The 13,747-nt window shown below is 45.6% G+C and overlaps 1 protein-coding gene across 2 annotated transcripts in view; it reads left to right on the top strand.

Moving 5' to 3' along the window:
* The window catches only part of LOC122556810 (slit homolog 3 protein-like), a 654,707-nt gene that overhangs the window by 499,643 nt on the left and 141,317 nt on the right, over positions 1 to 13,747 (top strand). For both annotated transcript variants that reach the window (XM_043704014.1, XM_043704015.1), the window contains 2 exons: positions 6,922 to 6,993; positions 11,078 to 11,221. In XM_043704014.1, coding sequence (XP_043559949.1) covers positions 6,922 to 6,993; positions 11,078 to 11,221 — 216 coding nt within the window. The remainder of the gene's footprint in view (positions 1 to 6,921; positions 6,994 to 11,077; positions 11,222 to 13,747) is intronic.

The following is a 13,747-nucleotide window of genomic DNA, read 5'->3' as shown; positions in this document are numbered from 1 at the left end:
TTCAGGTTTCCAGCATTTGTGTTTTTCTCAAGCATTTAGTTGCCCGATGGTTGGCGAAAGTGCCTTTTAAAGTGCCTAAAATCCTCTGTAAACTGCCTTGCTTAATCTGTCTTTCTCCCCTCATGAGAGACTTCCTTAAACTCAATCCCTTTGACTAAAGATTTGGTCATCTGTCCTCATATTCCCGTACGTGGCTTAGTGTTCAATTCTGAGTTATAATAAAAACTGAAAGAACCACGGATGCTGTAAATCAGAAACAAAAACAAATTGCTGGCAGCATCTGTGGCGAGTTAATGTTTCAGGTTAAGTGATCCTTCCTCAGGACTGTGATGTGACTGTGGAAATGGGTTTGAGCAAATGTTGGTCAAACACCTGGAGCAACAGTGGTATTAATGACAATGGACAACAACAAAGATTGGAACAGAAATCCAGTTCTGAGGGAGGGTCATTCGACCCGAGACTTTCTCTCCAAAGATGCTGCCAGACCTACTGAGATTCTCCAGCAATTTGTTTTTGATTTACAATACTCCTGTGCAGAGGTCTGTTTTGTGATTTGAAACTTACTATAAAAATAGAAGTTGTCTTAAGAACAATTTTGATTGCACACGGTTTTGTGACAAAACTGAGTGTGTTCAATTGGATTATTGGTTTCAAGTAATCCATAAAATTGATATTAAAAATTATAGAGATCACATAGACTAGTATGAATCCAGTTTCCTCTCAATTCCAGTCTCAGTAAGTTCTTCTAGACAGCACCCTGAGTTATGTCTTTTCAAAAAGGATGAGGGCAAAATTTAAAAGTATGACGATGATTAGATTAGATTATAGTGTGGAAACAGGCCCTTCGGCCCAACAAGTCCACACCGACCCGCCGAAGCAAAACCCACCCATACCCCTACATTTACCCCTTACCTAACACTACGGGCAATTTATTATGGCCAATTCACCTGACCCTGCACATCTTTGGATGGTGGGAGGAAACCGGAGCACCCGGAGGAAACCCACGCAGACACGGGGAGAACGTGCAAACTCCACACAGTCAGTCGTCTTAGGCGGGAATTGAACCCGGGTCTCTGGTGCTGTGAGGCAGCAGTGCTAACCACTGTGCCACATGATCTCGCCCATGGATTGAAGATCTGGCCTTGCATTGCTTATTTCAGTTGCTTGGCTCTACACGGAAAGAATGACAGCATTTCCTTTGAGATGGATAGTCTACCGAGACCCCAAATGGTTAAGCTGGCGAAGTGCTGAGTTTGCATTTAACGTAGCAGGACTCTGGTTTCTAAATGAATGGATTAGCTAAAGTGGTGTGAAGTTAGAGTGAGGGGGAAAAAAAACTAAATACAGCCAAAACTATTTACATGCGTGACACAGGCGAAAATTCTGATGGTATGCCTCAAAGTGTTTGTGGCATGAAAACGAATCTGGCTAATCCAATCAAACTCATTTTATGTCTCAAACCAAAATCTGGCTGTGACATAAAAGGTCAGCGTTACCTCTGCTGCATTGTGGCGCAAGTTATTATGTTTTGGAATCTGTCTCTTGCGGTATGATGTGGAGGTGCAGCTGTTGGACTGGAGTGGACTAAAGATCAGGAGTCACACAATGCCAGGTTACAGTCCAACAGGTTTATTTGAAGTCACAAGCTTTCAGAGCACTGCCCCTTTGTCAGCTTCACCTTCTTACAGGCTGCTGCCCCCTGTTGAACACCCTGATCACCTCAATGTTTTTTGATCCCCTTTTCACTCCTCATCACTCAGTTTCTGTGTGGTCCCACTACCCCCTCAAACCAACTCTCCCCACATACACCTCATGCTAAATCCTTCTCTCTGTTTTTCCATCAAAGTAACATCAGCATGAACTGGTGGAACACCCCTGGGCTGAAACCTGGTCAAAATAGGCATCACCTTGCACAATACAGCCACTTGCATTAATAGAAGTTTGTTCCTCATTCCAATAATAATAATAGATTCTGCTCTTACCTTGCAGCTATCTGTGGAGACTTGCTTCCCAGTTTATATGCTGAACCACTTGCTTTGTGAAAACAGCTGCCAAGCAAGTAAAAAGCTGTTAAACTCTCTAACCTGTGCCCGATTTCCAGAATCACAGCTAACTGACAGTATTTCCAAGGAGTCAGCTTTCTCTGTTCTTCCAACATGTGAATGTTTACATTCCCAGCCAACTGAGCAAAACATTGATCACCAGCAAGTGAACAGATTGGTACAGTGCCCAGGTGGGCAGAGTGGGGAGTACGGTAGATCAGAGAGTGTTCTGTAGAATAGACAACAGAGGATGTCTGTGGAGGAAATCATACACAGTACAGTAGGGCGTTATAGAACAAGCAGTGTAATATTCAGGAGAGCTGTTTTGAATGAACAGCACATTGTACAGGAGAGACATATAGCATGAAGTGCAAATACAAATAAGTCTTCTACACATTGCACAGTGTTGCACACTGGGAGGTGCAGAAATGCTGAAACTGTAGAGCATTGGACTGGGACATGGTGGGACTGTAGACCATTGGGCTGGGATATGCTGAGACCTTAGAGCATTGGACTGGGATGTGCTGAGACTGTAGGCCATTGGGCTGGGATATGCTGAGACCTTAGAGCATTGGACTGGGATGTGCTGAGACTGTAGACCATTGGACTGGGATGTGTTGAGACTGTAGACCATTGGACTGGGATGTGTTGAGACTGTAGAGCATTGGGCTGGGATGTGTTGAGACTGTAGAGCATTGGGCTGGGATGTGTTGAGACTGTAGACCATTGGACTGGGATGTGCTGAGACTATAGAGCATTGGACTGGGACATGGTGGGACTGTAGACCATTGGACTGGGAAGTGCTGAGACTGTAGAGCATTGGACTGGGATGTGCTGAGACCTTAGAGCATTGGACTGGGATGTGCTGAGACTGTAGACCATTGGACTGGGATGTGCTGAGACTGTAGAGCATTGGACTGGGATGTGCTGAGACCTTAGAGCATTGGACTGGGATGTGCTGAGACTGTAGACCATTGGACTGGGATGTGTTGAGACTGTAGACCATTGGGCTGGGATGTGCAGAGAATGCTGACCATTGGACTGGGATGTGCTGAGACTGTAGAGCATTGGGCTGGGATGTGCTGAGAATGTAGACCATTGGGCTGGGATGTGCTGAGAATGTAGACCATTGGGCTGGGATGTGCTGAGACTGTAGAGAATTGGACTGGGATGTGCAGAGAATGCTGACCATCGGGCTGGGATGTGCTGAGACTGTAGACCATTGGACTGGGATGTGCTGAGACTGTAGACCATTGGACTGGGATGTGCTGAGACTGTAGACCATTGGGCTGGGATGTGCTGAGACTGTAGACCATTGGACTGGGATGTGCTGACACTGTCGAACATTGGGCTGGGATGTGCTGAGACTGTAGACCATTGGGCTGGGATGTGCTGAGACTGTAGACCATTGGGCTGGGATGTCCTGAGACTGTAGACCATTGGGCTGGGATGTCCTGAGACTGTAGACCATTGGACTGGGCTGTGCCGACACTGTCGAACATTGGGCTGGGATGTGCAGAGAATGTAGACCATTGGGCTGGGATGTGCTGAGAATGCTGACCATTGGACTGGGATGTGCTGAGAATGCTGAGCATTGGACTGGGATGTGCTGAGAATGCAGACCATTGGGCTGGATGTGCTGAGAATGCTGACCATTGGACTGGGATGTGCTGAGAATGCAGACCATTGGGCTGGGATGTGCTGAGAATGCTGACCATTGGACTGGGATGTGATGAGAATGCAGACCATTGGGCTGGGATGTGCTGAGAATGCTGACCATTGGGCTGGGATGTGCTGAGACTGTAGACCATTGGGCTGGGAAGTGCTGAGTCTGTAGACCATTGGGCTGGGAAGTGCTGAGACTATAGAGCATTGGGCTGGATGTGATGAGAATGCTGACCATTGGGCTGGGATGTGCTGAGACTGTAGACCATTGGGCTGGGATGTGCTGAGTCTGTAGACCATTGGGCTGGGAAGTGCTGAGTCTGTAGACCATTGGGCTGGGAAGTGCTGAGTCTGTAGACCATTGGGCTGGGATGTGCTGAGACTGTAGACCATTGGGCTGGGATGTGCTGAGACTGTGGGATGTGCTGAGACTGTAGACCATTGGGCTGGGATGTGCTGAGACTGTAGACCATTGGGCTTGGGTGTGGTGAGACTGTAGACCTTTGGGCTGGGATGTGCTGAGACTGTAGACCATTGGGCTGGGATGTGCTGAGTCTATAGACCATTGGGCTGGGGCGTGGTGAGACTGTAGACCATTGGACTGAGACATTATGCAACAGTAGAACATTGGATGAGGATGTGATGAAACTGTACAGCATTGGACTGCGATCTGTTGAGACTTAACATGTTACTCAGAGTGGAAGGTTAGTTCGGAACCTTGCTGTGTAATCTCTGGAGTTGCTAACGTGCCGTGTATCAGCTATTCTCATATCACAGTTCCAGTTTAAACTGATATCCTTTGCAGCTCATGGTAAAGTCTTTCTAACCAGTGAATCAGTGTTTGGTCTGTGATCTGCTGACCAGCTTGTGTATGACATTTAGCCTGAGTTGCATTTTCTATTGGAGCCGACAACATACAGAAGTGGCACAGTTGCTAATATCCCTCCCTCTGATCTTGAAGTTTTGAGTTCAAGTCCCCCCAGACATGGATCAGGAAGGTGGGTTTAGATGGGTTGAGTATCATCATACAAATCTTCCCAACACGAACAACAGCAGGTAGTAAGACTCGTGGTCAGCCTGTTGCCATAGCAACCCAGGCTTGCTGAGTGAACAGTGACACCTCTCCATCTATCACAGACATATTTTCATGCAGCATATGGAATTAAAATCTTAACTAGCGGTGAAAAATCTGAACTGACACGGAGTTAGCAGAGCAGCTCCTATCACTGCTGTTCACTTAAATGGGAAAAATAACCTGCCAAATTACCTGCTAGTCATTAACCTTCTAATGGAGATATCGTACAGTGTAGAAAATTACAGACCAATCAGCCTGACTCCAAAAAAAATGATGTCTCTCAATCACACGATCCCTCAAGACACCGATTCACTTTACTCTTGCATTTTTCAGTCTCCACTCACTTGCAGCCTTTCCGTTAAGTAGCTGAATCCTATCTGTCTCTGCATCTCTCCTCTTCTCAGTGTGAGGCTTGTATAGCTTAGATCTAAGCCTGTGGCAGACTATTCTCTTGAGATTCTTGAATTATGTCCCTGATGCTTCTATTCCTCAGTATAACCAGCCTCAGGCAATGTTTATAGACCAGATACCCCATCAAGCCCTCAAGTTGATTGCTCACTGCTTCACAGCTTTTGCTGCCCTTGTTTTTCAGATAGTTTCTGTTTCAGCATTGCTACAAATACGGTAATTAAAATGCAATAAATCACTTTGATAACTCCAAAACTGAAATCATCGTTTAATCCAGCTCACTGACCAGGAGTATTAATAATAATTTATTTTACATTTATTTGCATCATTTTACAAGGATGTTGCCTGGACTCAATGAACTGAGTGATAGAGAGATGTTGGACAAGCGAGGGCTTTTTTCTTTAGAGTGTGGGAGACTGAGGGGTGTCCTGATAGAGGTGTATAAATCATGAGAGGCATGGAATGGGTGAATGCACTCAGTCTTTTTCCCCAGAGTTGGGGAATCGAGGACTGGAGGGCATCAGCTTAAGGTTAAAGGGAACCTGAGGGGCAACTTTTTTTACACAGAGGGTGGTACTCACATGGAATGAGCTGCCTGTGGAAGTGGCTGAGGCGGGGACATTAACAACATTTAAAAGGCATTTGGATAAATACATGGATAGGAAATGATTAGAAGGGTATGGCCCAAGTGCAGGGAAATAGGGTTAGCGTGGATGGACATTTTGGTTTGCATGGACCAGTTTGGGCCAATGGGCCTGTCTCTGCGCTGTAGGACTTTGTGACTCTATGTCTGTATTACTTTATTTTTACTTATTATTGATGCATCCCACGCTGGTGACATTGCGACTTTTTAAGTTTCAAAAACAATTTTCTGACAGAGTGTTCCCTGTATCTTGAGTCCAGCTTTGGAAATGGAAAACCAGTGGCCCCTGGTTAAATATGAGTTCTGATTGATTATAATGAACTCTGAAGATGGACATAGTTGTGACTTAGATTTCAGCGTGTCAGCATCAATGGAGCTCTTCCAACTTGAGCCAGGGAGGGTTGCTGCAAGACAGCTTCGCTGGCCTCATGCCTGCAAATTGATTGCACCAAGACATGATGTGATCAGGCCGAAAGCAATCATTGTGGCTTAGTGGTTAACACCTCACAGCGCTAGGGATCCGGGTTCGAGTCCACCCTTGAGCGACTGTCTGTGTGGAATTTACACATTCTCCCCGTGTCTGCGTGGGTTTCCTCTGGAGTTCTCTTCCTTTCACTGACTATAACACTGAAGTCAAATGGAGACGCAGTGGGCAACATGGGGACAAAATGGTTAATACTGCTGCCTCACAGCACCAGGGACCCAGGTTTGATTCCAGCCTCGAGTGACTGTCTGGGTGGAGTTTGCACATTCTCCCCTTGTCTGCGTGGGTTTCCTCCCACAGTCCAAAGATGTGCAGGTTGATTGAATTGGCTATGCGAAATTGCCCCGTATGACCAGGGATGTACAGACTAGGTGAGTTAGCCACAGGGAATGCAGGGTTACAGGAACAGGGTAGGTAGTAAGTCTGGGTGTGTTGCTTTTCGGAGGGTGAACTTGATGAGCCAAACGGCCTATTTCCACGCTGTGGGGATTCTGTGAGCTGTGTAATCCATAATTTTGGTGTCTAGTCAGGAATGATCATGAAGCTCAGTTCTGAGGCGAAGTCTCGAAACCTAACAGCGATGTCTTCTTCCTTGTGTTTTTAGTGTCCTCTATGGAAACAAGATTACTGAAATCCCCAAGGGTCTGTTTGATGGGCTGATATCGATTCAGCTGCTGTGAGTAGCAATCCATTCATAAAATTAAAATGACCTACAGCAGTCAGTGTAATGTCAGGGTTACTGAAAATGGCTGCACGTTCAAAATGATTTATTTAATCAAAATTGTTATGATCCTTTTAAAATGCAGCTGTCCAAGTTATGGCTCCAGATTAGCCCTGCAGTTGGAACAAACAGTATAATTTGACTCCATCTGAGTCATATGAAAGGAATAAAATTTAATATATTCTGGACTGAAACTTCTTAAATGACATAAAAAATCAAAATGCATTGATGTCAAATAGTCTGATTGAAGATCTGAAAACAAATGAAGCTTATGTTTGGTTTTTTTATAACACACATCCTTTTAACGGAAGATTTGTCTCTCACATACAAATCGAAAGTTGTGATTGAGCAAGAATTTGAGGCACATGAAAGTGGAAGGCAGTCTGAGGTGGCACTATTGATGGGAGTATTTCTTAAAATGAGGTGATGCTTGAGTACGTGTAATTACAGGGGGACAAACTCCAGATCATCGTCACCCCCTGTACAGAGGCATGTGAGAGCCTGGGTCTCACCCTGACCATCCAGGAGACAGAGGTCATTCACCACCGTGGCCTGGCATTGTGGAGCGAGCCCCGGAACATCAAGGTCCACAGGGAGGCCTTACAGCACGTTGACCATTTCCAATCCCTCAAGAGTGTCCTGTCAGCCAAAGCAGCTTTTTGATGAAGAGATTCAGCACTGCCCCGGTGTGCTAGTGCAGTCTTCAGCGGCCTGAGGGAAAGGGCGTTTGAGGACAGCATCAAATCCGACACCAAGCTCATGGTATATAGGAGCTGTGGTGGTTCCCACCCTCCTATGTGGCTCTGAGATGTGAACTGCCTACAGCAGGGACCTCAAGCTACTGGAGCAGTCCCACCAATGCTGCCTGGGCAATATCCTGCCAATCCGCTGGGAACTCAGACACACCAACACTGGTGTGCTCGATCAGGCCAACACCTCCAGCATTGAGGCACTGAGACCCATCTTGATTGGCTGCGATGGGCTGGGCATGTCATCCCCATGACCAACATGAGACCCCCCCAAGGGGTCTCCTCCCAGCTCTGAAATGGCAGGTCAGCCCCAGGTGGGAGAGAGAAAGTGCTTCAGCGATACCCAGAAGGCCTCACTGGGAAAGTGCAGCATTCCCACCGACACTTGGGAATCACCAGCCCCAGACCATCCAAAGTGGAGGAGTAAGATGTGGAGCCCCTCGACACTTGCCGTCGGGAGAAAGCGGAAACTAGAGGGAAACAGCGACAGGAACGCACTGCCACACCAACACCCCACCCACCCCCTTCCCATGGCCAACCCCCAAGTGTAACAGAGCCTGCAGTAGCCGCACTAGTCTGTACAGCCACCTACAGACTCACCCTGAGAGTGGGAGAGAGTCATCATTGTCTCTGAGGGACGATGATGGTGGTTTCTCAAAAATGTTTTGCCAAATCTACTCGGTAAACGTTAAAAATGTGTATAGATCAGTTTGGTGACAGATCCAAGAGCAAGTGGGGCAAACCTTACTGGGAGGGAGAGAATTGAGACTTGGAGGCCGTGTGCTGCCTATTATAATGCTATATCCACAGGCAATGTCAACAAAATGTTCTGAGCAGGGGGTCATCCATGATCAAAACTGGAGAGCTATGAGTGGTTCAGGAAGCTTCTCGGGTAAAAGTTTATTGAATTGTGAACGGTTAATATTGAATTGCATAAGAATGTATTGCACAGATCCAGGCTCTCAGACTATGTTGAGGTTTATTCTCCATGTCAGCATCCACCCTCACTACTTCATGTAACCCTATTAGGACATTCTTCTGTCCCTATCTGACTTATACACCGTCCCTTTTAGAGAAAGAAAAATTGAAGCAGAGACAATTCAAAGTTTATGCAATCAATCAACATTCTAAATTGTGCATCAAAAAGTTGGCAAATTTTATTTGATTAGATTAGATTCCCTACAGTGTGATAACAGGCCCTTCGGCCCAACAAGTCCACACTGACCCTCTGAAGAGTAACCCACCCAGACCCATTTCCCTCTGACTAATGCATTTAACACTCTGGGCAATTTAGCATGGCCAATTCACCTGACCTGCACATCTTTGGACTTTGGGAGTAAACCAGAGCACCAAGAAGAAACCCACACAGACACAGGGAGAACATGCAAACTCCCCACAGTCAGTCACCCGAGGCTGGAATCAAACCTGGAACCCTAGTGCTGTGAGGCAGCAGTGCTAACCATTGAGCCACCATGCCACCCCCTTATTTATCCTGCAAAACTAATATTTCACCCCAGTGCATTCAGGGCAAAGCCATCTGGGGATAGAGGTCATGTGATTTCCATTAAAAACTAAAATCAAGTATTTTCAATCCAGCAAAGATGTTTCTGTAGAGAAGCTTCAACTTGTGAATAAAAAGTTCTTCATTCCTGTCATTAAATGTGGAGAAGTAATATCATTTACATTCCTCAAATTGTTGGTGGAATCTAGAGTTTTGCGAAAGTGATCTCCACCAGCTTTTGAATCTGCAAGAGAGCCAATGCAAAGCAACATGAGTGTTCATAAACAGCAACAAACTCCTCCTGAACCAGCAGAACCTTCAGTCCTTGTTGAAGACCTCGTTTGGCTTGAATTTGAGAAGTATGGATGTTGTGCAAACCAATTAGATGCGTTTTGGTGGTGGCGGGGGTTGGGGGGGGGTGGGGGAGAAATAAGCTTCAAACTAACACCTTGATACTTGAGAGGAGGAGTGAATTGGGTCTGTTGCAATGTCATCCAACAAATCTTAATTTGGCACCAGGATGAGTGAACTGCCTGAGGGGGAGAACTTGAATTTCATTCATAAACTAGTCAGCTGACTGCAATCCACTTTGAGGTAAAATTGCTACATTTGTCAGCCAACATGGCCATGAATCCCTAGCCTTCCTCTGATAAACTCATTTCTTTTGTTTAATTTTGAAATTTGCGTTTCCTTTCCTGCTTTTGGAGAAGCCTAGCACTTGAGGAACAGGAGCCCATTTGCACTGATTCCTATTCCAGTATAATCTCTGTGCTCTGTGACCTACATTGTCTCCAGGGCAGGCAAAGTTTAAAATTTTTCTGCTTGTTTTCAAATCCCTGCATAGTCTCATCACTCCCTATTTTTTTCTGGTCCCCATCTCTCTCAGGTTGCAGACTAGGTGGATTACCTGTGGGAAATGCAAGGTTACACGGATATGGTAAGGGATGGGATGCTCTTCAGAACACTTGATGGGCCAAATGGCCTGCTTCCACACTGTAGGGCTTCTATGATATCCTTGTATCACAAATGTAGGTACCTTATTAATAGCAAGATCATAGTAGAGGATGTCTTTGGCCTCTTACACATACCCAATTTTACTCACTGCACCACTATTGACTGAGTATTTGCCTGGATTCTTAGCTGACAAATACCCTCCCTCACCTGTCTGCCTTTCCCCCATAATTTCCCCCTTAAAGACACTTCATAAAAAACCTCTCTCTGAACAATCACCTGACCTAATATCTCTTTATGCGGCTCAATGTTGTACTTTGCTAATAATTCTTCTGTGATTCTGTAGCTTGCTATGACACTAAAGGCTCTGCGTAGAGTATACCTCTACAGGTGATTAGACAGCACAGGTCAAACACCGGGCAAAGGTGTGTACTGCACAAGCTGGAGTTATCAGAGTCAAGAGTGCGGTGCTGGGAAAGCACAGCAGGTCAGGCAGCATCCGAGGAGCAGGAAAATCGATGTTTCGGGCAAAAGCCCTTCATCGCTGAGCTGGAAGTGAGGTAAGGTGTGGGGGGGAGAGTCAAACACTTGTTGAGGGCTAATATCTGTAGAGATTCAGCACTGATAGAGCAAATCTCTGTGCAGGTAATTTGAAACTACAGGTGCAGTGTGGTCTATGTAAAGTTTGTGTACATGTGACTGAACAGTTCAGGTTCAACACTCGTTGATATACTAGCCATTGGTACATGTTATTGGACAGCAGTCTGATACCTGTCTGAGTAACTCCATACTGAAGTGAACAGAATCTAATTGGACCATTTTTCTCCACATTCTACAGGTTGCTAAATGCCAACAAGATTAACTGTTTGCGTGTGAACACCTTCCAGGACTTGCAGAACCTCAATCTCCTTTCATTGTATGACAACAAGCTCCAGACCATCACGAAGGGGCTGTTTACACCACTCCGTTCCATTCAAACCCTGTATGTATTGTGTTTTATTGGGAACTCCATTACTGTTTTTGGAGACTTTGCTAAAAGAGGAATTCAATTGAGTGCCATTTCTGTTATTATATAAGAGACTCAGTGGAAACCCCAGATGCACTTCCTTTCCTTGGGAAGGTTATTAGAAGAGGGGAAACTTGAGAAAGTTATAAAGGGTCTTAATGGCAGGATTGGAAACTAGTGGATCAAGAGGAAGTCAGTTTTTAAGTCACTCGATGTCTTGTGGGTTTCTTCAATTCTGCATTAGACTTGGTCAGCTCAGAATAATCAGCAGCACGCAAAGGCAAATGAAACACTTCCTGCTGATCTGCTCCTCACGGTTTTAGCAGGCTGAAGTTCTCATTGCAAGAATCCAGGGCATATGTCAGCATCACAGTGCACTGGCATGTGCCTTTGCAGCTGCATAATCTTTTCTGTTTGTCTTTTCTCCTTCACTCACGTCCCAGTCTGACCGGGCAGTGAGAAAGGTGCCAAGTAGCAGAAAGAGATGTAATTTCACATTGTTCTCAGTGCTCACGTTTGAGGTGGGTACTGGCGCATTCTGTGGGGAGGTCAGGTACAGCAGAGGACACAGAGTGGATGTTGGGAAGATGTTTCCACTGGCAGGAGAGACGAGGACCCGATGGCACAGCCTCAGAGCAAAGGGCAGACCCTTTAGAATGTAGACAAGGAGACAAAGGGCAGACCCTTTAGAATGTAGACAAGGAGAAACATCTTTCGTCAGAGAGTGGTGAATCTGTAGAATTCATTACCACACAAGGCTGTGGAGGCCAGGTCATTGAATATGTTTAAAACAGAGATAGATAGGTTCCTGATTGCCAACGGGATCAAAGGTTACAGGGAGGAAGCGGGAAAATGAGATTGGAAAACCTATCAGCCATGATCGAATGGCGGAGCAAACTTGATGGGCTGAATGGCCTAATTTCTCATCCTATGGCTTTACACCCGGTTGAGTGAAAAAGGAGAAGGTAAACTTAAGGCTGGCTGTAGTTGTCATGATTTAAAGAACAGCCAAATTTAAAAAAACACATTACATTGCGGTAGTGAAAGTGATTACACTTGGAGAAATCATTAGACAACAATCCAGTCCAAAACATTTTGGAGGAGCCCAGCAAGTAAAGCTGGGAACAATTTCTGTTGGTAATGTGAACTGTCTGAGTGCCTGACACTCACTGTGTCCCACTGTCCTCACTGTCTGAGTGCCTGAAACTCACTGTGTCCCACTGTCCTCACTGTCTGAGTGCCTGAAACTCAGTGTCCCACTGTACTCACTGTCTGAGTGACTCAAACTCACTGTGTCCCACTGTACTTACTGTCTGAGTGCCTGAAACTCACTGTGTCTCACTGTCCTCACTATTGTCTGAATCAAAGGTACTTGTGAAGTTTCTCAGCAGCTAACCCTGTTACTGGTCCAAGATCAGGATACAGACACATCACAACATACTATCGTTGCACTGCGGTGCTGATTTTATTTTCTGACACAGGGTAGATATAGTCTCGACAATTGGCCATCAAAATTATGCCTTGTGTGAAATAGATTTTGAAATAAATGGTTTAATTTACTTGTTGTTTCATCTGTTATCCACAAACTAACTTTCTGGTGATAATCTCTGTGAACTATATCAGCTCTGATTCTAGCCCAAAGGCTAGGATTAGGAACAGGTTATGGAATATGGGCGTAGGTCATTCAGCCCCTTGAATTTCTTCTGCCATTCAATGAGATAATAATTAGCTTGCAACTTTCCTCCATTTAACTATTTAATGTAGTGGTCCCAGCACTGATCCTTATAGTGCTCCACAAATTACATCCTGAAAAGAACCTACTTATAGAGTCATAGAGATGTACAGCATGGAAACAGACCCTTCGGTCCAACCAGTCCATGCCGACCAGATATCCCAACCCAATCTAGTCCCACCTGCCAGCACTTGGCCCATATCCCTCTAAGCCCTTCCTATTCATATACCCATCCAGATGCCTTTGAAATGTTGCAATTGTACCAGCCTCCACCACTTCCTTTGGAGCTCATTCCATACACGTACCACCCTCTGAGTGAAAAGGTTGCCCCATAGGTCTCCTTCATATCTTTCCCCTCTCACCCTAAACCTATGCCCTCTCGTTCTGGACTCCCCCATCCCAGGGAAAAGACTTTGTCTATTTATCCTATCCATGCCCCTCATGATTTTATAATCGTCTATAAGGTCACCCCTCAGCCTCCAACGCTCCAGGGAAAACAGCCTTAGCCTATTCATTCTCTCCCTATAGCTCAAACCCTCCAACCCTGGCAACATCATTGTAAGTTTTTTCTGAACCCTTTCAAGTTTCACAACATCTTTTCGATAGGAAGGAGACCAGAATTGCTTGCAATATTCCAACAGTGGACTAACCAATGTCCTGTACAGCCGCAACATGACCTCCCAACTCCTATATTCAATACTCTGACAGGCGACTGACTGTGTGGAGTTTGCAATTTCTCCTTGTGTCTGCGTGGGTTTCCTCCGGGTGCT

This window comes from Chiloscyllium plagiosum, chromosome 14 (assembly GCF_004010195.1).
Source record: "Chiloscyllium plagiosum isolate BGI_BamShark_2017 chromosome 14, ASM401019v2, whole genome shotgun sequence".
NCBI classification, from domain to species: Eukaryota; Metazoa; Chordata; class Chondrichthyes; order Orectolobiformes; family Hemiscylliidae; genus Chiloscyllium; species Chiloscyllium plagiosum.
This window is presented reverse-complemented; position numbering and strand designations above follow the sequence as displayed.